The sequence below is a fragment of the Ylistrum balloti genome, unplaced genomic scaffold (assembly GCF_031769215.1).
Source record: "Ylistrum balloti isolate Yb309-2 unplaced genomic scaffold, AGI_CSIRO_Ybal_v1 Utg369916, whole genome shotgun sequence".
Taxonomy (NCBI): Eukaryota; Metazoa; Mollusca; class Bivalvia; order Pectinida; family Pectinidae; genus Ylistrum; species Ylistrum balloti.
Genome location: NW_026782036.1, coordinates 1810054 through 1836224, shown reverse-complemented (window position 1 = coordinate 1836224; position 26171 = coordinate 1810054). Strand labels below are relative to the sequence as shown.

The 26171-nt window shown below is 33.8% G+C and overlaps 1 protein-coding gene across 1 annotated transcript in view; it reads right to left on the bottom strand.

Moving 5' to 3' along the window:
- Positions 1 to 25863, bottom strand: part of LOC132546816 (uncharacterized) — a 53461-nt gene extending 27598 nt beyond the window's left edge. Inside the window, 20 exon segments of the mRNA XM_060210532.1 lie at positions 776 to 905; positions 1125 to 1156; positions 3965 to 4095; positions 10153 to 10247; positions 11811 to 11984; positions 12125 to 12274; positions 12983 to 13068; positions 14282 to 14418; positions 15013 to 15092; positions 15962 to 16024; positions 18732 to 18820; positions 19313 to 19406; positions 19629 to 19694; positions 20108 to 20247; positions 21053 to 21199; positions 21392 to 21501; positions 21995 to 22092; positions 22707 to 22794; positions 23521 to 23693; positions 25618 to 25863. Coding sequence (XP_060066515.1) covers positions 776 to 905; positions 1125 to 1156; positions 3965 to 4095; positions 10153 to 10247; positions 11811 to 11984; positions 12125 to 12274; positions 12983 to 13068; positions 14282 to 14418; positions 15013 to 15092; positions 15962 to 16024; positions 18732 to 18820; positions 19313 to 19406; positions 19629 to 19694; positions 20108 to 20247; positions 21053 to 21199; positions 21392 to 21501; positions 21995 to 22092; positions 22707 to 22794; positions 23521 to 23693; positions 25618 to 25764 — 2230 coding nt within the window. The 5' untranslated portion in view covers positions 25765 to 25863.
- Between the last annotated feature and the right edge of the window lie 308 nt (positions 25864 to 26171).

The following is a 26171-nucleotide window of genomic DNA, read 5'->3' as shown; positions in this document are numbered from 1 at the left end:
AACTGCAACAAATAGTATCGATTGGATAATCAGGGTTGTTGCTATCTTTAAATGAAGAATTCGCAACAGAGAAATCAATATTGAAGAAAAGGATTGAGTTAATAAGCGACTGATCTAAACGTGTTTTGACGAAAAAACGTTTTTAATCATTGATATTTTCTTATGAGCTATTGTCGACATTATTGTATTAAGTACACATGTACTGATAAAATTTGACGCTGGTCTTGACTATATAGTATTCCTACTGTAAATACCGGTGAATCAATGAAAAAACACAAAAAACAAAACAATATATATATCATGAAATGGCAATAGATGTTTGAAGGAAAATAAATTTTAAAAATACAATAAACTCTTCCAATAGTCCAACAATGCGACATTTTACTCGGTGCAACTTACCATGCGATTCAATTTCGCTTCAGAATCTATGAATGTGACCCACCAAATAGAAGACTCCTAAAGATACTTACAGAGCAAGTGCAATATATACGTAATTCACAGAAAAGGAAAATCTAAATAGAGTTATTTTTAACCAATAAACATGACCATCATCTGATTAAAGATTGAAGATTGAAGGTAGACCAATCAATCAACAGTATTTCCTCTTTTTCTGATGAAACTTGTATGTTACTTTTCAATTTCTATTCAAGTCAATTTCATTACATGATCAAACCACTTCATGATGGCCAAGTGTTTTTAAAAACTAGAAGGCAACCACGGGTTATTTGTCAACATATCCTCTTAAATTATCTCCTATTGTTAAATGCATACTTGCCTGGATTAACTGTAGTGGCGGCACCATTGGCCATATGTAGACCTAGTGCACACCACAAAACTACAACAGCTTGCAACATGTTGACGGTCCAAATCCGCCGCAAAAAATAAGAATTCGTTGGTACCTGCACCTATAAGAATAAGACAATGTCGTTTATCAACAAAACTACATCACGTGGTACTTTTCTGCAGATAAGTTTGAACGGCAATGGGTTCATGTCACCGTTATTGCATTATCTTGTTTTAAAAATGCACCGCCTGTTTATTCAAACTTGATAAAGACATCACATCAGTATTTGCAATACTTCCTTTCACTTTCTGTTTCATTTCTTCTCATGATGTTAATTTACCAATATAAGTTTGATTTCACAATTATTCGTTACTGCAAAATATTAACATACAAAATAGGTTATTTTAAAAATGCACCGCCTGTTTATTCAAACTTGATAAAGAAATCACATCAGTATTTGCAATACTTCCTTTCACTTTCTGTTTCATTTCTTCTCATGATGTTAATTTACCAATATAAGTTTGATTTCACAATTATTCGTTACTGCAAAATATTAACATACAAAATAGGTTATTAGTGTCGTCTCGTTAGCAAACAAAATGCCATTTAACAACGGCATGGTATAGACAGTTACAGCATGTCAAACGCCATGGATTTTACATATGTTGTGACAAAAAGAACACCTCAACGCCAATCTACATGGCAACAGAATCACTTCAATATTCCATTCAATAAACTTGCCCTTTCAAGAAAAAAAATATATTCGCTACTTTTTAGCAGGATGGGTACGCAAGAAAAACATTACTTTTCCCATTCACTAGTTATATTTTGTTTTAATAATGTTGGTAAAGTTTTGGTAGCAAATACAAAAAGCAGGCAAAATAACAAATATTCATCACGTTTTGTACGTATTTGAGAAACATGTGTTTTGACCTATCATCCCTCAATGACCTTGTAACTATAGAACATTGCACTGTCACTGAAATACCTTGTAGAAAGTACAACACTTCGGATTGAGTTAGACTGGGCTCAGAGTTGGGTCATGTATTGAATGTATATTCTTGGTGTTGACCTTTAAGTGAAGGCCACAGTGACCTATAGACAATGTACTACACATTAGCTTCCATTAAGATAACTTTAACAGCTTAAATGTTATTGATCAGACAATAGTATTTTAAAAATTACGTCCTGTCACAGTGACCTAACGGTAGTACAGTGCACATCTGGGTTAGGTAGTAAAGGTGTTCTGCAACTTTCGATAAGATAACTGACGGTTTAAAAGTTATGATCCGGATACGAAATCATCAGAAAAACCAACACTAAGATATTCTCTTCTTTCTTGATTTTGCCTCATATTGGACCTTAAACAAGAATGTTCCTCCAAGGGCAGTGATAGTTTCTCAATTATACTTTTCATATCTAAGGGTTATGTATGTATGTATGTATGTATGTATGTATGTATGTAAGTGCGTGCGAGTGTGTGAGAAGGGATGAGTTTCAAAGACACTCTCTTTCTGATTTCAGTTTTTTGCAAGGACATGATATCTCATCTACTTTCTTTGATTTGGCAGGAATTAAACAGTTTGTCCCTCGGAAGCAGAGTGTGAGTGTGATTAACTAAAAATTTATTAGACAAACTATTTTCTTCTAGATTTTAGAATGATTTAATTTACGGATTTTAATGTTGTGTGTTTCTTAACAGTGTCCTCACGCAACATGTTATTTTGGTAGGACGACATTTACTGCCAAATAAGAGTAAGTCGTAATTAATTATTTTCGATATGTATGTACATATGGACAAAAGATTACCTTTGCGAAAATGTCATTATTGCTCTATGACACAATTAGCATTAAAGAAATACCTTAATAAGATACTTTTTAACGCTTCAAACGTCGTGTTGATACAGACTGTATTGTATCTAAGCATATACGTTTCAGAATTTCTTTGCATAACCAGAGTAGTGACTCAGGCCTTCAAACGATAAGACGTTTATATAAAGCTGAACATAATGACACGTGTTACGTTCCCATTTTGTATTCTATTTTCAAACTAAAAAGGTAATTTTAAAGCAAAATATATATGTTCGTGTATATAATCACATACAAAACCAACACCTTTAGTCAACATCGAGTGAAAACGAGGTTACCCAAAATAATGATTTGTAAAGCATTGTAAATATACCACATATATGTGTACAATTATGTATGTTTGGAATATGGAAATTTATGTAGGCTAAATGACAGAGAGGAACTAACGAGGATATCAGTCAAATGGTTACGCAGATATCCGAAATACAAGGGGTGTTGTGTGTGTTTGTCTTAGGGTGTGTCTGTATGTCTGTTTTTTTGGTTTTATTTTGTTTTGTTTTGTTTTGTTTTTTCTTTCTTATAGGGTTCCTCGTCCTCGTATCAGCCACCGACACCGATTCATTCGGTTACTAAAACACATTGTCACATAAAGTTTATTCCAATCAGGAAAAATATTTACTCTTTTAAAAAATCAAGCTACACATCGTCTTGTATGTAGTAAAAACATTTTTTTTATCTTGAACTTATGCGAATGAGTACCTCAGGGTCACCTAGGCTAACACTGAAGTGCTTATCAGGTATCACGTCCGTATTGTTGCCTTTACTGACGCCTTGTGCATGCACAGATAGTGCACAATAACAGCTCCAGAGAGTTATCGAGTAAAGGAGTGTACGATGCCTGCTTTGCAGTTCGTCCGGTTTTAGTTAAAATTTCCCTTTCATGCATAGACGTCTTTTTGTGTTATTGTACAAAAAGAACACAGTAATGCAGAAGGCAAACCGAGGCTGGTCTCATTTTTTGGAACACTAAAAAAATAAGGTCAAGTGAATTCGTTTATCTCACCAAAACCTTGCATCACACCATTCAAAACTTCTGAACTAGATAACTCTATTCTATTATAATCAAATCTATATCTATTGATACTGTATTCATTAAAGAACGTGTGCATACATTTGAACCGTGCCACTTAAAATACAGTAAAATAGTAAGTACAAGTTTTAACATAGTTAGAATAGTGATTCTGATGAATTAACAAAACCTTTCCCTGTCTGAAAGTGTATTAAGGTGTACTACCTTCCGGTTCTTCAATGTCAATAAAAAGGACACGCTTTGCAATATCGGTGAAAACCTGGAATATGAACATGACCCACTATGTGCTGTTGTAGGTTTGTTCTCCAGGGGTTCTATCTCCCAACAAAATTTAGTAGGACAACAGCCCGACCAAGGAGGCTCTGTCTGGTTATACCAGTTTCCACCAATATTATCATTCTCGATGCGTTTCCTGGACCAATAAGAATTAACTAAAAGCATAATATCTGAAAAATTGATAACAGTTTACGCTCGTCAGTGTCAGGAATTTTTAATATTGGCCAAAGATCGTATACCAGTCGATGGACATTGTATAGTCATTAATTCTACAAGGATATTTCTTTTTCTTACTCTTTGTAAACAAAAATGCGATGTTGTTTACGCGTCACGTTACTTTACGTAATACAATGAAAGTTCATCCAAGCTGTATTATTTCATTTTACTTTGGTCAAAAAATCACAAACTATAAAGCATAGTCAACTTGATTCTGTCCAGTGCTTCCAAACTGTGTGAGCAGACTAGATATGTTGAACAACACAAAAGCCCGCGGCAGCAACCAAGGAGACATTTTGTCTGTCTTATGAAATAACATTGAAGACTTGCCGGCAGATCTTATAGTTGAGAATCAGAACTAAAACTGATGATTTGTCTCCAGATTTTTTTTTTTTCTATTAATATCCAATATTGGTCCCACCGTTTTTGTGAAAATTTGAATTAAATAAATATGATGACCATAACTCAAAAGAGAAAAGAAAAAACTGACCATAAACAAATAAGAACCTGATCTGCATATCATAATGGTACATCTATATACTCACTTAAAGTTCTTTAAGAATCAATGAGCGGAAACGAATTTAAGACGGAATGACAGACAAGCGTAATACTACATGCCTCCGACCATGAAATGTATGGAATGAGGTGTACTTCACTATCATTCTATCACACTTAGTGGCTACCATAGAAAAGGAAATGAACAAGTAAGGCTCTGCCGGAGAACTAAGTCATGTGACATAGAACACAGCACTTGATACACATGTATTACATGTTTTGCATGACTGATCGTTACACATGACCTAAGTCCTGCAGTCCGCAAAATTATGAGATAGCATTGTATAGCGCGTTTTCTAATTTTTTTTTTATTATTTTTTTTTTGGGGGGGGAACACATTCAAGTAATAATTTTGTCGAACAATCAAACAAAGATACCTATGCTCATTTATCTATCCAACAATTGCCGGTCGAGATCATGTTATCAGCTATCTATAATAAGGTTAGACCCAGTGTAATTCTCAAACTTTCAGTTAACGAGATATAATGCCAGTAAATCACATTAATACTCGTGTCAAAATTTATCATCAGAAATCTAATACTTCTCAGAGGAATGGTTTATCTTATCACAATCATATTACTGATCTTCCTAGCGGGATATCAGAATAGTTACATGTATATGTTTTAAGTACAGGATAATGGAACTCAGTCTGACTTTTATTTTCAGTGTGGTTAAAGTATTCTTAACAAAACAAAAAAAAAAGAATAATTTTATGTAGTTTAACTTATTCTTTACTGTATCTAATTCTAAACTTCTATTTTAAGTTGCTAGTCACTCGTGTGTCTTTTGTACAATCATTGAGATAGCAATTGGTAGGCACTGCTGATGGACATTTAGACCTCGAGATATGCCGTAATCTACATGCCACAGTTTAATTCGTTCGAATAGTGGCACGGTTCAGAATGTACTCATGTACTTGACATTGTTTTGAAATCATGAGATACATAACGATTACGAAATCTAAATTTTGAATTTTCTTTTTTTTTTTTCTCTCATCAATATTGGTGTTCCTCAGCCAATTCCTATGTTTCAAAATTTAGTCCCTTAGCACACTGGCGAGTCCTAAAACGCAAAAGCAATGACAATCTTATCTTCCTGCTACAGTACTGCAAAATCAGAAAGTATTGTAGGGTTCAATTTTCACTTTTTTATTTTTCTTTATTTTTAAATACAATTTCGTTGGCACATGATTTCGTAGATAAATATAGTTCTATAAAACTGTTTATAATAGTTCGTAAACATTGTTGGTTAAGTGTACCTACGAAAAGAATAAAAATAAAAAAACACACACACACAAAAAAAAATTAATGACTTCACAGTATACCAAATCCTTTAATCTTTGAAAATAAGATATCCAGAATTAAGGTATTAACGATGGAACAAGAAAAACATTTGTCTCTGTTATCATGGACATTGGTTTGACACAGTCCACCGTTTCTAGAGCTTGGAATGCAAGTTAATGATATAAAACGACAATTAATTTTCATGGTCTTTCCCGTTGACGGATTAGCGAGGCAACCTGATGACAGAGTCATTCCTTGATCTACACCGAGGGACATTAAGGTCACATTCGACGACTAAATTATGATGTTAGTGGTTATATTTAAGTATCCATTTATTTGTTATCTCTTTATTTATCTATCTACACATTACCATACTTCTGTAAACCTTGGATTGACCAAGAGTTACATGGCATTTGTCGTTCATGAAGCAGAAACGCTTATTCTTCCGGAACATCTGGTCTTATTCTCCTTTGCACTTTTTGGGTAGTCTCCGCGTAAATATTTCTTTTGCTCACATTTTTTTTAATTGAGTTTGGATTATGACTGTGTTAACATGTTAGTATTTTTCCTTCTTCTTCAAAACCTAGAAGGAAGAAACGCTGTTTTTGTACGTGTTGTGACGGTGGTTACATCAATATATCTATAGTATGTTAACTGCTTTATGATAACCGTTTGTTTGAGTCATACAGGAAATGGAATTTACCTTCTTAATATTAACTGCAAAAAATAGCACGAATTGGAGAATGGACGCAGGCAGAAAAAAACGGGTTTCAATTAAATATTGTTAAGATTTACCAGATGTAAGTGATATATTCAAAGAATCTAAAAATAACACTCCATTGCGTTTGGAACAGATGGAACGTGGGCGCAATAAAATCTTTTAACGATTATGGTGTGGTTAGATATTGCTGAATGTGAGGCTGACTTGAGACTAGTACATAACTCAGTAGCTTTCATTCAGCTACAGTGTACACTTAGATTTATTAAATGAAAAAATCTACAATCATTCGTGTTTAAAATCTATCAAAGCGCTTGTTCGCGATAAATATATGAAATTCCCAATCTAGATTCTAATATTTTATGCGATAATTTTTTTCCTTGTGTTTTCTACAGCCTACTTCAAAATGTATGCCTTTAGTATCCCCGACGGATCCTTGAGGACTGAAACAGGTGCGTGATTCAGATCAGTTAGTTATCTGGCTCTTTGGTATCTAATTCTAAGTTTGTACTGAAAGGTGTTATTCACTTGTGTGTCTTTTTTTGAGTGCAATTAATAAATTTGACATTGAGAAAAAAAAAAAACAATCAAATTACATGTTTACCCTAATAAAAGTGGCTTCAAAACAGACATGACCACAACCTGTATTTTCGGTATAACAATATATTTTCTGTCGAGGGGATATTTTACAATACCAAATAAACAGAGAGGATTTTTCATTATGATAACGTCGTTCTACATAGCCGCCGTTGGGTATTTAAGACGATAAATTTCGATAGTTACAGTGCTATGTAAACAAGACTGCCTTGTTTGTGGTTTTATTACAAATACCACAAGCTTGGGTGTATTGGTGTGAATGCGAAATTTGCGGTAACTTTTCTTTTATCGCTTTAACCCGATAAGAAAAACTGATATTGAAAAGACTTATTTTGAATAAAATGTTATGATAGCATTTCATCACTAACGAAATACACAGAATTTTATTTTAAAGTTATTAACGTTTTTTTTCAAAGTTTAGTTAAGGGACCTTAAAATTTGTTTTCAGGTCTGGTGGGATTTTATGAAACGAATTCGATATAATTTTATTTTTCTGGGCCATGGCAAGCAAAAATAAATGTTCAAGGCAAGTTCCATAAAATGCCATATGAAATGAAAACAAATTTAGTATATTTTTATCATATAACTCAGTAAAATAATATTTTGACAGATTCTGAAGTCAAATGTGAAGGACCAAAATCAAATGGAGGCAGTCACATCATTGTATATATTAGAACTATTGACATCACAATTAATCTATGACTGACACAGCCAATGCTCTTAGTCAAGAAATCGCCTTTCTCTTCAGCCTTACTTGTACACAACTTAAACATAAAGTTCTTGCTCCTTTAATGTATACACATCTTCAGTTTATGCTACATTTGACCCTGTGTCTTTCTACCCCTTCATTTCAGTAAGTCAGTCACTCCTTTTCCCATATGAATTACAAGTAAGTTTCGTGTTTTCTTCTCTGCAATCCAGAAAGTCACCATCCTTCTACTCCATTGAAAACAAAAAAAAACAAACAAAACAAAAAACAAAAATTAAAAACAAAATAAGTTTTTTTTCTGATCATTTCAATAAGTCAACTAGACACCAAACTCTTTCATTACTATAAGTCAAACTGTTCTCTCCTACAATCCATTGACAGTAATGATGTGCAAACTTTTAAGTTCATCCTCATATATAAAGCAGTTATCAGGTTTCTTTCATTCCAATTCAATGAAATATTTCACACAGTCAATCAGACTCTTCTGTATATTCCACAAGCAAGTGTATTTATAGTGACCTTCTTTCTCTCCCAATTTTCTATATTCATCAAGATGTCATTTACAGTACATGAACTATATATCCAATATATAAATAGAAACAAGACTTCTATTTTTTCTGAACACTGCTGGATACAAATCTTTTTATGTACCTGCATAATTAATCAGAATTTGAGTTAACTAATACCTTATTAGGAAGTATGCATAACAATGACATGTCTCATGAGTATGCAGAAAATTTCAGATAAGCAAAATCAAGATTTTTGGATTCAATTCTCAATCAATGTTAACTCTTCATTACAATAATGCCTTCAACGCCACTTACATGTGTACGTTTATACCTATTGTTTAAATGCTGATAGTACAGGTATGTTACATGTGTTATTCTGTTGATGAATCTTCATTTGCGGAGGAAACTAAGAGAATAAGAGTGACTTTTACCTCTCCTTTTGTTTGCATTATGAAAACAAACAAAAATACCAGTCTTTATCAACTTTTAAACTGGTTCTGTTTTCATGTGTGGAATATGAATTTCATACAGATTTAACTTCTGAGAAAAACTCTTTGAAAAAACAAATGCTGAAATTCAAATTCCAATGTTGTAGCTTAGTTTGGTTAGGGACCAAAATAATAGAATGTTGTTGTGTATATATCCAATGAAATCAGGAAACGTTGATTTTTTGAAAACCATGAAATTTGTGTCCATAAAAACATGATTTAATGGTATTTGTCATCGAGAACATCACTAAAACGTTGATTTAAGAAGTAGGATAACTGTCACCTAAACTCACTCAATAATTACAACCATTAGAACTGAGTTAAAATAACTTTATTAAACCATTATTTTTTTCATTCTGAACATGACTATATATCATATCAACATAACAAAATATTTCTAGATAAAAGATATACACAATGAATTAATATTTAGAAATTCTGCCTTCAACCAAATTTATTTTCAGAACATGAAATGTTTCGTTCTAATTTCAGAACACATATTTCCATGAAACAATAATATAATAAACATTCTTTTCAAAATATTGTTACAAGAAATTAAGCATTTCATTGACATATGTTGGTTTTTACGAAAAAAGTATGAAATCCAACAACATCTATCAAAAAGATGTTTTTTTTATATGGCAGGCCAAATATCCACACCAAGTTTCTCAACAGTTATCAAATTCATGTCAAAATTACCTCTATACCAGGAAATTAAAATATTCGTAATAGCAAATTGTTTGGAAAAATTATACTACAAGAAATTTAAGTAACATTGTCTGTGTTCTTCGTGAATAAAGTGATGCATTATTTTCTCACATATAAGGGTAAAGAAACAAAATAAAAAGAAAAAAATATTGGTGATTTCAGAACAAATTCTTTTTTCAAAATAAGCCATGCAAACAAACGGAGACACTGCAGTAATTTTTGCACCAATACTTCAGATTATCTTAATCCTCATTGTAATCCATCACAGGAGATATCTTTCCAACAGAGTGAATTTATCGTCAATATCAGTGTCATTTGAAATCCTCAGCACCAACCTCAAAGTTTATCCTCCATTTATAATTTGAAAAATTGACAACAACGTCTGACTGATAATCATCTGACTTTATCACAATGAGGACTTGTATTTTATGAAGCGTATGAGATTTGTCCTGGCAGTTGAAATCACCGGGAAGTGATCTCCCAAGTCTTTCCTGTTTGTCTTCATCTGTTGAAAAAGACAATATAACCGCCAAATTAATTTTATTATGAAATGTACTGGAAAAACCTCTACACTCTCACCCGAACAAAAGAAGACAACTTCATTTTCCATAATTTTGAAAATTGATCTGTATGCAATACAAAGGGTAATAAATATTTACCAAAAAAATTCTATCTTGATTAGACCTTTAACCTAAACCATAAAGCATACACACATATTTTATATGGTCAAATGTCCTGATAGAATTTAAGTAAAGGTCTTACATGATCCAAGTCCATACTATAAAACTGAACGCATGAAAACCGGGTATTCTATACAGCTCTCATCTTACAAAACTTGTTATCGATGCGAATACCATCTTTATTACAGGATGTATTGGTGGAAAATGGTCCAAACTTCAATGCATAAAACAAGAAATCACAGAGGGGTATAGGCCCAACCATCATTTGATATTCATTTGTTCTTTAAAAGTTGGTTATTTTTCATCATTTCCTTCATTCCTCTGTTTTTGCTCTTAATTACATGAAACTTGAACATTCCTCTTGTGAACCAACCGACCCCTACACACGACATTTGAGAAGATACATCAAATATTTTTCAAGAAATAGCGATAGCCAAAATTGCTTAGGGATGATTGAACAATGGACGACAGACCATGGGCTTAAGCTGATTTCAATAGCCCACCATCTTGGTCAAAAAGAAAACAAATTCCAGGGACAGCCAAGCCAACTTGAGCAAAGGGAAGCAACTCTAAGAAATTCAGTTTTGCTTTTTTGCTGATTTAAAGTCCTCTGAACGAGGACAGGACCAAGGAAAATGACTTAAGGAGTAAGGACAGGACCAAGGAAAATGACTCTAGAAATGAGGACAGGACCAAGGAAAATGACTTGAGGAGTAAGGACAGGACCAAGGAAAATGACTAGAGGAATGAAGACAGGATCGAGGAAAATGACTCGAGGAATGAGGATAGGACCAAGGAAAATGACTCGAGGAATGAAGACAGGATCGAGGAAAATGACTCGAGGAATGAGGATAGGACCGAGGAAAATGACTCGAGGAATGAGGATAGGACCAAGGAAAATGACTCGAGGAATGAGGATAGGACCAAGGAAAATGACTTGAGGAGTAAGGACAGGACCAAGGAAAATGACTTGAGGAGTAAGGACAGGACCAAGGAAAATGACTAGAGGAATGAAGACAGGATCGAGGAAAATGACTCGAGGAATGAAGACAGGATCGAGGAAAATGACTCGAGGAATGAGGATAGGACCAAGGAAAATGACATGAGGAATGAGGATAGGATCAAAGAAAACATGAGAAATGTTAGGACCAAGGAAACGACACGAGGAATGAGGACAGGATCAAGAAAAAGGACTAAGTATGGGTTGGTGAATAAATATATATAAACTTAAACTAAAAAACTTAGATGATACAAACAAAAATTTGTTCTCAAAAGTAGTCCCTCCTTTCTTTCCTGCTTACTCTTACCAACATGTACAAAATGCATGCATATAGGGAGGTTTTGCCATTGGATAAATATTGTATAAGGCATCCTAAGGAGTTATCTACCTTTGATTTGAGTAGTGGGAGGAGCTGTCGCAATCTTTCGAGCAGCCGGATCTCTGACAGGATGTTGTTGAGGTGGTCTTCTCCGAACACATCAAAGATGGCATCCAGGGCCTCGGCTACAACCCATAGTTCTCCATCGCGACAGGCCACCTCTAACAGGAACTGCCCAAGGTTCTAATTAAAGAGTTCAAAGTCTGTATTATGGCTAAAGCTCAAAGATTATGCTTCATATTTATTCAAAATTTCAAAATAACTTTTTTTTTATTTTTCCATATAAACATTATGAAATTTAATATCTTTATCATGTTGCTTACCACTAGCATTGGATGTGGCTCTTTGTTTTTGGCGAAGTGGGCTCCAAACGTGGCTACAATCCTAACAGCATTAACACGAATATCTGGACCGTTACCTTGCTGTCCCATCTCATATAAAAACTGTAGGTCCTGTCCAGTAACCTCCAACAGCTGTCAACAAACAGCAATTTTAAGTTTACATCATAGCACAGATACCAACATCATACAAAATTTGTGTCACTGTTAAAATACATTTTTCACACACACACTTGTACACTGTACTTAAAATTTACATATTTCCAAAGTACATATGAACTGATATCTGCAAGACGGACAGAAATTCATTCATTGCATTTTTATTGAAATTTGGCTAATAATTCATTTTGGAGATTGTTTCAAACCTTAACTTAGAAAAGTAAGCAGCCACTTGTGAATATAATATGTGAATATCTGATTTAATATTTCAATATCTAATATATTCTACATTGATCATTTACACTAAAAAATGTAACAACAGATGATTGTTTACTCTTGAGAGGTAAAATGCTTTTTAGAAATTAAAGTCCAACGTACAACCTTGAATAACGACCAATGAGACTTTAAAACACTGTTTCATTTCCATTCTAAAGCTTTTATATCTATACTCCATAAAACCCAGTATACCTGTACACAAACTTCCTCTCACTGACCAGGATGAGACAAAAATTGTATATATAACACTTAAAGACGACACCCCAAAAACTTGAAAACTAGTCGACCTCAAATATAAGTCTAACATTAAAATAAGCCTATAGTTTCTTATAGAGATAAACCTACATTTTAATTATCACAGGTAATAAAGAAAAGCCACATCTTCAGTTTTTAGAGTAATTATTGTACCTTTGGGGACTCATGTTCCGCCAACTTCTGTATGACAGCTCGCATAGCACTAGTAACGGCTTCCAAAAGGTCGTTACGATCTCCGTCTACAAATTACACACATACTTTAACACATTAACAGATGCTAAAAATCAACACAAGTAATAATTCCGAAAGTATGACTGCTTTTAATATTAGTATTTCATTCTGGTTCTCAATGATTTTCATCTCCATTAAAATGTTTTAATCTTTATGGTGACAAAAAATGTTGTGTTGCTTTCATTAGCATCTTGGTATGCATTGTTTTATCATAATGCATCAATCAAGGGCAGGAAAATTGAATTACAACACCAGGAGGCCCATGGCAAGTACATCATAAGGTATATTATGGATGAATTGTGTCTACAGGTCTGTTGAATCAATGCAAAACTTTTCATTTCATGGGCAATTCACAATGTGCTTTAATGCATTTATTTCTTATATTTTGTTATTTCATTTCTATGCAAGTTCTTTTTAAAAAAACAAACCAACAAAAACAATGATTATTATGTCAAGTATTTTTTTTCAAAGCAGCTGAATGAATATTCAATGCTCAATTTTTTGTTTTATTTCTTTAAAAATGTTATGAAGATTTTTGTACCCCATAGAAATTTTCTTTATTTTTATAATGAATACACACATTATGACTTTTAATGAGTCCCAGGAAACAGTTTCTGACCTCACACTATTATAACTACAAACAACCATCACTCAAGTCTTCAGAGATGATTGCCTGTAACAGGTAAATAAGTCCTCATGTTTTACACACACAAAGCAGCAATAAGTTCTACAACATTGACCTTGACTTCATTAGTCACATGACTATAACTGAGGTCAATGAAACATTTTTTACAGATGTTGACTCGTCAAGATTTCATTCACAATTCCCATGAGTATACGTATTCCAAAGCAGTTTTGCATTCAAGAAGTGTCTGAACAACAGGACAGATTATTTCACACAAAGAAAGCCTTCGTTGAAAAATTTGAAGAACAATCTCAAACAAATATCACTATGGTTGCAAAATTTAAAGAGCAATCTAGAAACTTCTTACTGCAAAATCATTAATTTTTGTTGAAATTTATTTTCATTGAAATTATTTGTATTCTTAATCCACAAAATCAAATGCCCGTAAGCTGTAAAATTATTTTAGGTAAATTTATTGAGCTATATTTACTCACAAAATCAAGTGTCCCTGAGACAACATTATTTGATAAATCACAAAAATTGAGCTCCACAACAAATTACAATTTTACAGTAATTAAGGCCTTTTCAGTACTCACCATGTTTGGTGGCGGTCAGTTGAACTAGACCCTGCCATACACTATGAAGGTTATCCAGGCCTCCTAAGGCTTCAAGATCTATAGAACTGACCAGGTTATTTACACACAGTAGGGCATGAACTTCCAGCTTCTCAAACCTGTCAACCATATTGTTAAGCTATCAAGTAGTGTCAACTCTATTCTAAACACAGAGTCTACTTCATTGGCTCATGACATTATGACGATTCCTGAATGAATATCAACCTTACCAAACTGTTTAATGAAAACACAATTGAATGTATTTTGTATCTATTTTGCATTAGTCACATGTCCAAGGAGTTGTCACACTACTTCAAATTTAAGTCAGGAGGTGGGCTTATCACTGGACCATGAAATCGTTTTTTTTTTTCTAATTTTACTGAACATCAGTTTACAGGTGGATGGACTTTTTACCAAGCCTGGGCTTATTGTTGGATAAATATAGTTCTTTATAAGTTTTTAATTTATTCAATATGACATGGACAGGAGTGCAAGATTCTATTTTTCACATACCAGAATACTCAAACTTACTTGCCTGAAGACAGGCAAATTTTCAGCTTAACAGGACTATTTTTCACTGTCAAGACAATCCTATGATATAATTTAGATCTGACATCTAGCGAGTGTTTTTATATGCGAATCGTGTGCTTTTGGACATTCATTTATTACATAGAAGGACAGACAGACCAGTTACACCTGTCAGATCAATTTACCTTTTCACTAAATTTTTCTGCTGATCACTCAGACCCGTACCATCCTCCGGTAGAATACAAGGCTGAGCTTTCTTCAACACCTTTAAAATACCAAAACGATAATATCTTAAAAAGATCCATTCAACCAACTATATTCACTTTTTGCCCTGGCAATTCTTAATATTTTTCATTTTTCTTCCTTACATAACAATACATTATACTTCATTACAATGAGTTAATAAATACAATGCATAACCAAGAGTTTGGCAATTTATCTTGTATTCAGCTACAGTAAAATATATCATTGTCCTTCATCTAAAACAATTCAAAATTTTCCATAAATATCTGGATTATTTTAAAATTGAAGGGAAGTTATTATGTATTGGATTCTCTTGCTATATCTGGAGTTCACAAAACTGGACCACTGTCAAATCATATATTTTCTTGGGGAATAAATTTTTGAAGTTTTTTAAAAAAAATATTTTGTCGAAATTTGATTTCTTGAATAATAGGAGCTTAACAAGTCTACTAATACTTATTTGAACAGTTCATAGACATATAAATTAATGGATTAAGTGTACCCTGGAAATAGACAAAAATAGATCAACCACAAAAGTGAATGAATTCATCTACCCTTGTTATCAGCTGGTGGAACAGTGAAACAATTGCATTTAATTTTCATAAGATAAGTTGCATCAAAAGTCTTCACTGCCATCAAAGACATCAGCTACTAAATAATTAAACTTCTCACGACTCATGAATATTCATATTTTGCGATAGTTCAAAAACAAAATCTTGAGAAAGCATCTAACAAAGATAATATTACTCAAACAGTTTGTTAAGTTGGAAAGTGATGACTTAAATGTGTTTTAGCTTTCTATACAAATGATAAAAGAACATATCATCTGATTTTTCCATCTGTCACTGACAGTAAGCAGTGAAGACATCCATGAACACATGAAATTCTTACCTTGCTAAATATCTCGTTACTTAATATTGCACCTTGAATTTCAGATGAAACACATAAAGGAGACTGAAAAAAAACCATTTTGAACTGATCATGAAAACACAATGGGTGAAAATGAGATTACAAATATATCAGATAACTATCATTTCTTTTGTCTTCTTCTCACCAGTTTTAGAGTTTCACTATAAATGCAAGCTGTCCAGCACTTCTTGACAAAAAATTAGGGCTAATTTTAGGGCTAAAATTACAAAATTTTAGGGCTTTAAGGCTAAAATTAGGAATTTTGTAACTAGAATAGGGAGTATGAAAGCATTAAACTGACTTACCTTTGAAAATTTGACAAAATAGAAACTAACATACAATGCCTTAATTGCAGGAAAGGTGTCTTCCAGGGTTTCAGTGTCCCAGCTGCCGTTGGCTGTGACCTTAAGAATCACACCTCTGTCACTCAGTCACAACCAATAACAATCTGGGTATATAGATCCACTGGTCAACTGCCTTTTATTGTCTACCCTGAATCAGAACTACAGACTACATTAAAATACATTTTAAGTATGAATTTAATGAAAATATTTTCAGTAAATTGTAAGAAATATAAAAAAAGTAGGAACTGACGCTAAAAATTAGGGCTTTTTTTAGGAATTCCCTTTGAATTTTTCATTAATTTTTTTAGGAATTTTAGCAAAACTGAAAAAATTAGGATTTTTTTGAAGTTTTAGGGATGCTGGACAGCCTGTAAATGTTTTACTGGTCTCCAATATTCCTCTATACATTATCATACTGGTCTCCAATATTCCTCTATACATTATCAATGTATGTAGGTTATCTTTAGACACAAAAAAAACATTGAAAATTATGATTAATCAAAACAAAAACAAAAAAAAAACCCACAAAATTTGACTGATAAAAATGTAAATTATAATTATTAAAAAAACAAACAAAAAATAAACAAAAACAAACAAACAAGAGGCCCATGGGCCTTAACGGTCATCTGACAAAAAGCAAGCCAAACCTAGAAAGTGGGTTGAGGTCATTCATTTGAACAAACTTGGTAGCCTCTCCTCCAAGCATCTTACAGGCCCAATATCAGCACTCATGGACTTTTGCTTGTTGAGAAGAAGTCGTTTGTATATTTTAACATATTTGACCCCTGTGACCTTGAAAGTGGGTTGAGGTCATTCATTTGAATAAACTTGGTAGCCTTTCCTCCCAGCATGCTACAGACCCAATATCGGCACTCATAGACTTTTGCTTATTGAGATGAAGTCCTTTGTATATTTTAACATATTTGACCCCTGTGACCTTGAAAGTGGGCCAAGGTCATTCATTTGAACAAACTTTGTAGGGCTCCATGCCAGCATGCTATGGGCCAAGTATTAGCCCCCTAGGCCTTCTAGTATTTGAGAAGAAGTTATTTAAAGATTTTGACATATTTGACCCCTGCGACCTTGAAAGTTGTTCAAGGTCATTCATTTAAATAAACTTGGTAGCCTTTCCTCCCAGCATGCTACAGACCCAATATCGGCACTCATAGACTTTTGCTTATTGAGATGAAGTCCTTTGTATATTTTAACATATTTGACCCCTGTGACCTTGAAAGTGGGCCAAGGTCATTCATTTGAACAAACTTTGTAGGGCTCCATGCCAGCATGCTATGGGCCAAGTATTAGCCCCCTAGGCCTTCTAGTATTTGAGGAGAAGTTATTTAAAGATTTTGACATATTTGACCCCTGTGACCTTGAAAGTTGTTCAAGGTCATTCATTTAAACAAACTTGATAGCCCTTCATCCCAGCATGCCACAGGCACAATATCAGCAATCTGAGCCTTTTGGTTATTGAGAAGAAGTTGTTTAAAGATTTTAACATATTTGACCCCTGTGACCTTGAAAGTGGATTGAGGTTATTCATTTGAATAAACTTGGTAGCCTTTCCTCCCAGCATGCTACAGACCCAATATCGGCACTCATAGACTCTTGCTTATTGAGATGAAGTCCTTTGTATATTTTAACATATTTGACCCCTGTGACCTTGAAAGTGGGCCAAGGTCATTCATTTGAACAAACTTTGTAGGGCTCCATGCCAGCATGCTATGGGCCAAGTATTAGCCCCCTAGGCCTTCTAGTATTTGAGAAGAAGTTATTTAAAGATTTTGACATATTTGACCCCTGTGACCTTGAAAGTTGTTCAAGGTCATTCATTTAAACAAACTTGATAGCCCTTCATCCCAGCATGCCACAGGCACAATATCAGCAATCTGAGCCTTTTGGTTATTGAGAAGAAGTTGTTTAAAGATTTTAACATATTTGACCCCTGTGACCTTTAAAGTGGTTCAAGGTCATTCATTTGAACAAACTTGGTAGTCCTTCATCCCAGCATGTCACAGGCCCAATATCTACACTCTGAGCCTTTTGGTTAATGAGAAGAAGTTGTTTAAAGATTTTAACATATTTGACCCCTGTGACCTTTAAAGTGGGTCAAGGTCATTCATTTGAACAAACTTGGTAGAGCTCCATGCCAGTATCCTCTGTGCCAAGTATTAGCCCCCTAGACCTTCTAGTATTTGAGAAGAAGTCGTTTGAATGAAAAGTTTACGGACGGCGCACGGCGGACGGCGCACGGCGGACGACGACGGACGAAGCATGATGACTATAGGTCATCGGACCCTTCGGGTCCAGATGACCTAAAAATGAAAATTATGATTACATTTGGATTCACTTTTAAAAAAATATAGAATGACCTCTCAATTAAGTGTACCAGAAAACTAGATACTTACAAATAAGTTATCATCCATGGTTTCCTCCTCAAAGTCAGCATCATTGATCTGGTCATCGGACTCACTGCTATCCATGTCCTCCCATGCTTCTGTAAAGGTCAGCAAAGTTCAATTATAAAGGTCAACAAAAAAGGTCAACTATAATGTAAAGGTCAACAAAGTTCAATTATAAAGGTCAGCAAAAAAGGTCAACTATAAAGGTAAAGAAAGGTCAACTATATAGGTCAACAAAGACTATCTTTAGGGGCAAGTGACAAGATGTGTGTATTATCATTACTGTGTGACAGGATAGGTTTATCAGTCTGACTGTAGGTTTTTCTTACATTAACTTGGTCCTCAATTTGAGAATATGACATTTCCTAAATAAACCTAACACTATCAAGAGGGTCCAGTCTATCAAACAGAATAAGATTACCCTTTCAGAACATCTGGTCTTTCAATCTTTATATTTCTGTAATGGTCCTTCACATAATATTTCTCTTAGCTTCTTGGTATACATATATTCTCATTTCATCACTTTTCAGCAGAATTACAGTTTTGTTGACATGTCATAAGTTCTGTTTGTTTTTATCAATACTTACCTTCTATACAACAAAGATTAGCTGATATTTCCAGAGCTATCATCTGAGCTGATATAAAATGTTCTATGTCCTGCAGCTTGTTTTTGACACTGATCTGAAGTTCAAAATGGGAAATAAATTTCCTTGTAAAATATGAATATCTATAAATCTGCGAAAAATATTTAACATGTAATGTTTCAACATATGTCTTATTTTTTTTTTTACATGAAAATGATTTTATGAAGAATACTATCGGCTCATGTCTCTTTAACATACTTTTAACAGATGTAATCATTCTACAACGTATTATACTAGGAATAAGCCAATTATTACATACTTTATCTTCACTGATTGGACTTCCTGCAGAAGTTTCATCCTTCTTTTCATCATCTTTTGATGCCATCTACAAGACAAAGAGACAGGTAGTCAGACTGGTACAATAGCACTCTGGCACTCTACTTCTAGAGGGAATGATCTTTTAGCCAATGAACTATTCTCTTTGGGAGCATTTATTTTCCATGAATCTGTTTTCTATGGGATCAACTTTTTTTTGTGGGAATGGCTACTTTCTATGGGAAAGATTTTTCTTTGAGGGGAGAACTTTCTATATAGAAAGGAATTTTCTTTTTCTGAAGAACTGTTCCATATGGGGTGGACTTCCAAAAAGGAACTGTTCTTTATGGGGAGAGGTTCTTAAGGAAAAAACTATTCTTTATGGGAGGGATTTTTCTTTGTTGGAAAATTTTTTCTCTAAATGGAAGAGATTGAATTATGAAAATAAAAAATCAGAGAGAATTTTCCTCCGTGAAAGCTTACCTCTCTCAATCTATCTAGACAAGCAGTGAAGTCATCTAAAGCCTTAATATCCAGCACCTCAGATACTGAAGTCAGTATGTGAGTAACAAGATTGCCTGGTGCAGTAGTGAGCTCTGAGCTCTTAATATTAACCAATATGCCTGAAAATTTAAAACATTTCAAAATATCAATACACTGAAAAGGCTTCACTTTCGATATATCTGAACTAAGATAAAGGAAAATTTGAACAAAATTCTAAAACGTTTTAAAGGATTAAAAAAAAACTACTTCATGTATCATTTTTGTATTTAACATACCAGTATACCCAAATCTGTCACCTAAAAAAGGAAGCATTCCCTTTGACTTTGGAATTTAAATCTGGAAGCATATCTAGTAGGTTTAAAGGTTCTTTACCTCAGTTACATGCATCAGTTCTTCAGCAGTTACAAAACAGAAAACTAACATTGGTGGTATAACAAACTATTTTGTAGGTAAAATATCTACTTTGTGGATTTTAGGGAACGCTGACACAATTTCTAGAGATTGAAATTTGACATCCATCATGCACCGTTCACAGCAGAGTGGTTTAATGAAAAATATGCAATTTTCATTCTTGGTACTTGATTTTGTGAATAAATCACGCTACATAATCCACAAGTACTATAATCAGTCTCACTTTTATCTGTTTATCATTTTGTGGATTTATAGAATTAATAACCACAAATTTAAAGAAAATTAACTCACCACAAGAATTACTGATTATACAGTATCTGTGTTTATCAGACAATAAGCCTTGGAGGCCACACAGATATATAATTCTGGCTGAAAGTCAGAGGAAACTTACAACAGGACAGCAAATAACATGCAATAGGTGGGCTTATTACCAGGCATCTGTTTGTTGTCAGGTAAATACAGTGTTCATATATTCTAATGCAGGAAGATATAGAGTGAAAAACAAGTCTGTACCTGTTGCCAGTGTTTTGAGTAAGATGTGTCCAGCTGACTCTGAGACTTGGCCCATCAGGTTCAGTAGCTGCTGTATAGTTTCCTGGTTCTCAGCACATGCACGAGTGAAAGGGAGGTTATCCTCAGACACCGTGTGGAGACACTGGCCTACAAGATCAGAGAGGACAAATATCAACCAAAACCAGATTTTGTTCCCATTTTACAGACTTATAATTTCTACCTTATTTTGGACCTACTGAAACTTTTGAACTGTACATGACCATATTCAAAGTAGAGTTTCCTCACAAACTCATATAAAGAGGCATTCTGTTATAAGTCAGTTCTGTGTGAAATACAGACCTACTGCTATAGACAGTGGGAGATCATATACTGTGTGATGTAGACAAGGCATTAAGATGGCACCAAGTCCTTCTTTGTTGAAAACATCAACGGCAGTCTGTGTGGCCTCACTGAAACAGTGCGAGAGTACATAAAACTACAAAAGCAAAGTTACATGTAATTGTGCAGCATTAAAGGTTTCAAAAAATTCAAAATTCTGATATAATGAAATTTACTATCTCAGAATCACTCCAGTTTACCGACATGTCTCATTGAAAACCAACTGATTCGAAGATCTTATTTTAATTAGATTACAAACAGCTTTAATTATTTTAGAATATTACTGACTTGATTTTTACCAATACCAGTAATTACTAACTAACAACATGAAGTCAGTAAAACATGAAATCATTTCCTCAACATGCTCTTACTTAAATCAGATCCTACTAACACTTATACTATTGTACATAACATAAATAGATATAAAAAAATCAACTTGTACCAGGGACATATTAAAAGTTAAAACATGGAACACATGCATATAAAAGATCAACTGTTGATTTGCTTGTGTAGATTTTTGAGTAAAATTTAACAAGGTCATGTCAATCAGAAACAGATACACACCAAAGGTTCCATAGGAGGTGTGTCCCTTCTATAAATGCTTCTGTGTTCATGTCTTTTTGTTTCTTTGTTGGTTTCTCAGGTATCCATCCAATGGGATACTACAATCACAACAACACTGAATAATCTCTAATGGCTTCTAGTGTCTGTAATTCTCTCCCTCTACTTTCCAATCACACCATTTCATTGGAGTTATATATTGTGACTTAATTTCAACAAAAAGAAATGCAGAAACACGATTTTAAAGTCTTGGAAATCCATACAACTGGGAATACACTAAAATATTTTTTTCTCGTTTTTTCATCATCTGTAACCACAGGGGTGATAATTCATCAAACATTTACCATCCTTATCAAAATTGACTTTTCTCTCTCTTTTTTATCATGGTAACTGTGAACTTAAATTAAGAGAATTGGTCAACATGTATAAATGTTATTTCTAAAATCCAAATGGTCATATCAGATTTCTTTTGTCAAATAACAAAAACATATATTTTAACTAGTATTGGTTGCTAAGAGCAAATGTCGTGTAACAGTCATATGTGTTGTCAGACATGATATTTCAAATGAACAGATATGTTTTGTTGTTAATGTAAACAACAGAAGCAAAAACTAAAGCAATACAAGAAATAAGTTTCATTGCTCCAGAAATATAATAATCTGGATTTTTTTTATGCATGCGACCTGTCTAGATGAAGAGGTTGAAAAATACTTACTTGCTTAAAAAATGCCACCAATGGGGTCAGGACATCTTTGTGAACCATCTCCTCACATACATCTAAGCCACCATCAACACTGAGGTTTCTGGATACACCAAAAATGATCAAATACATATTTACAAGAGAAAAGGATGGTGTATAATGAAACACAAGTGCAGAACTTCACAAAATAAAAAATTAATAGAAGAATTTTGCCTTTTTCCAATAATATTAAAATTATAAATATAACTAGATGTGACAGAGCAACACAAAAGTCATTGTTGGCAACCATAGAGAAGTTAAGCAATGTACTCTTAACTCATAAGATAAAATACAGAATCTATGGTAAAGAACATGAAATAAAAATGAAAGTTTTGTGTGCAGATTTTGTTTTTTTGTTTTTTTTTTCAATTCGACAAGGCTTTCCAATATTGATTCCCTTTTTTTGTATTTCAATTAAAATTCTTGAAGTGAATACCTATAAGTCTAGAAAAAAAGAATTTGACCATACCCAACTCAGATCTTGACCTGTGTATTTTTATCATAAAAACTATGTACCGAGTACTAATATCTGTATCTGTTAAAATGAGTGGAAACAAAATTATGACAAGACAACAGACAAGAATAACACTACATGTCCTGGCCGGTGGGGGCATATAAAAGAGCAGTGGTACAAATGCACCAAAAACAGACAAAAGACATTTAAGGTCTGAATTGATATTCATGTTCTGATTTTTTGTGTTGTGTTGCACAAATTTAGATACTGTCATTGATCTTGCTGTAAGAATTTACATCCAATTTAATTTCTATTTGATTTTCATTGCATTCTTACCGCAGTGCCCCCAGTGCGCGGTGCCGGACCTGTACACTAGGATCGAGGATGAGGGGTGCGAGGATGCGGACGACATTTTGTTGCAGTAGACAGGTGATAGCCTGAGGTTGGGAAACCAGGCCAGCTATACCTGTACAGCCACACTCTCTCTCATCCTCATTTGTACTGGTTAGCTGTAAAACAATGAAATCACATTCATTACTAAATAAGAGCTAGCTGTTTCACTTAAAAATGGTAAATAATTTAATGTATTCTACCTGTTAAGCATTATGTTCACTTAAAAAACACAAATGGGATGTGCTTAATAAAACCATATGTACAGTGAAAAATTACCACTTAACACTCAGTGGAAAAATTAAAATGTTTTTTTTCTTCATTAACATACCTTTATGTAGCCATTAAAGAGTGAATATTGTGTTGGCAGATCAGTGTAAGGATCTTTTTTATAGGTTTTAATTTGTCCACTCGTGGATAAAGGTAGGGGTGGGCTTCTAGGGTCAGGTGTTTACCAGGTCAAATATTCGGATTACAAGGTATGACATTATCTTATCAAAATATGGAAAACGACACATCTTCCTACAATAAAATGCTGATGCAGCATTGTGTTTAGGAGTTAAGTTTCTTCACTTTCTTGTAGGACATAAGTTTGAGATCTGTTGACATTTCTACGTCAAATAAATAGTTAAACATAGAATGGCGTTAGCAGTGACATATATATTGGTTGAGAGAATCTACACCAATGTTATGTTAGGACCGACAGACTAAATAGGCGGGGACAAAACTACCCAAAACTTATAAGATGTATCCAATCTGATAGATAACGCTGAAATTTGCAAATATTTGTGCTGTGTCTATGTCTTTCTTGTATCAGATTTGGCCGTATAGCATGTACAGGTTATGATAAGAAATTAACATATTTGGCAACAAATATATTATGTGGCTGTATGAAAGTCTGAATGAAAATGCGTTCATCATGTGTAAATCCTGCATAATACATGAGAAAAACATATACATCAATACATCAATCAATATATATATTACATTTTCATATTCCAATTTCAATAAAATATGTATTAAAATCTGCCTTACCATTTTTTGTACCATTACATAAAAAACTCCTTACACATGGTTAAGACAGGGTTTAGTCAAAATGTAATTGATGGGCATTATTTATCATATTAATTTACATATGCTTTTTAATTGGGAGCCTAAGACTGGTGATCTAATAAAATCACTCCCTATCTGTCTTTCTGTAATTCCTTCCGTATCCCAACGTAGGGGAGATAAGCACTGTATGTACTGCCAAAGCCAACATGAGAATGACATAATCTAAACACAAATGTTGTAAATTTTAGTGTTATCCATCACATTTGGATATATCGTATGAGTTTTGGGCAGTTTTGAATAACTGTTGAGTAGTTTTGGGTGATTTTGGGTAGTATTGGATATTTTGTTGATTCGACAGGGGTGGACACATTCACATTGCAATGTCAATCCTAGTAGCAGGAGTTTAAGCACACATATGTAGCATTCAAATGATAGACCTGTCATGTATCACTGTTCAAGTGGCATGGATCTCAACAGTTTTCACGTCAGAACTTATTCAAGACATTGGGATAGATTACACATAAGGACTTCTAACCCAGTGAGCATGAATGTAAAGTGTATCCTGAATAATTGTACATCATTCTACATACCACAGGAACCAGACATTCTATAAGTAAATTAGATTTACAATGCTCCAAAAACAGCAGGAATTTTCTGTGATTCATGTTATTTTTGTAGTATAATAACAACACTTCTCATATACAACTTCAGATTCCTGCTTTCCTGTGTAAATATGTTGGGCATTTTGGTCAAGATTTTCCGTAATGTGAGTTGGGACCAAAGACTAAATTCTAACATGCTTCTGCTAAACGTTCTATGAAACACACCTGATCACAGCATTTTAGCCAATGTCAAAATATAAATCTTAGGCCTACTATTTGTCCATCTGGAAAACAGTAACATGACAACTCGGATGCAAGTGAAGTGGTCAGTGACGAATGATTTTATAACAACAAAAGGCTAACTCGTTACAAAGAAGCAAACACACACCTTTTCAATAAGATTTTGAATTGTAGAATTTGATGCGATGGTTTTGGTCTCTTCCAGCTCAAGAGCCGCTTCAAAATCTTTCACACTGGGCAAACCTGTAGGCTGGGGTTTCTTTGATTTGAACTTCTTCGCTTTGCTTTTACCCATAATTTGTTTCGGAATATGTTATTACACTATAATGACAACTATAACAGGACATGTCGCAGATCCAGTTACTCTCAGGATATACACGTGTTTGACAAACGTATGGATGTCGCCATTATTACAAACCGGAAGTGGAAAAAATCGTCAAATGTGGAAGGGGCTAAAAACACGCATCACATAGGACGTATCTGATTACTTACTGCAGATGACGTTGTCATCAATTGCAGATCAATAATGGTAATGTATTTTGGAAGATTAAATATTTGTGAAATTAGCTCAGACTGTAAAACAAATGTGTTAGTGTGCCTGGTGGTTCCGGTAGTATTGACTTTTTTTTCTCATTTTGGAACGTAGCGTAAACCTAACTTAATTCAATGAGACTACATGACGCATGCAGAAGATGCTTATCC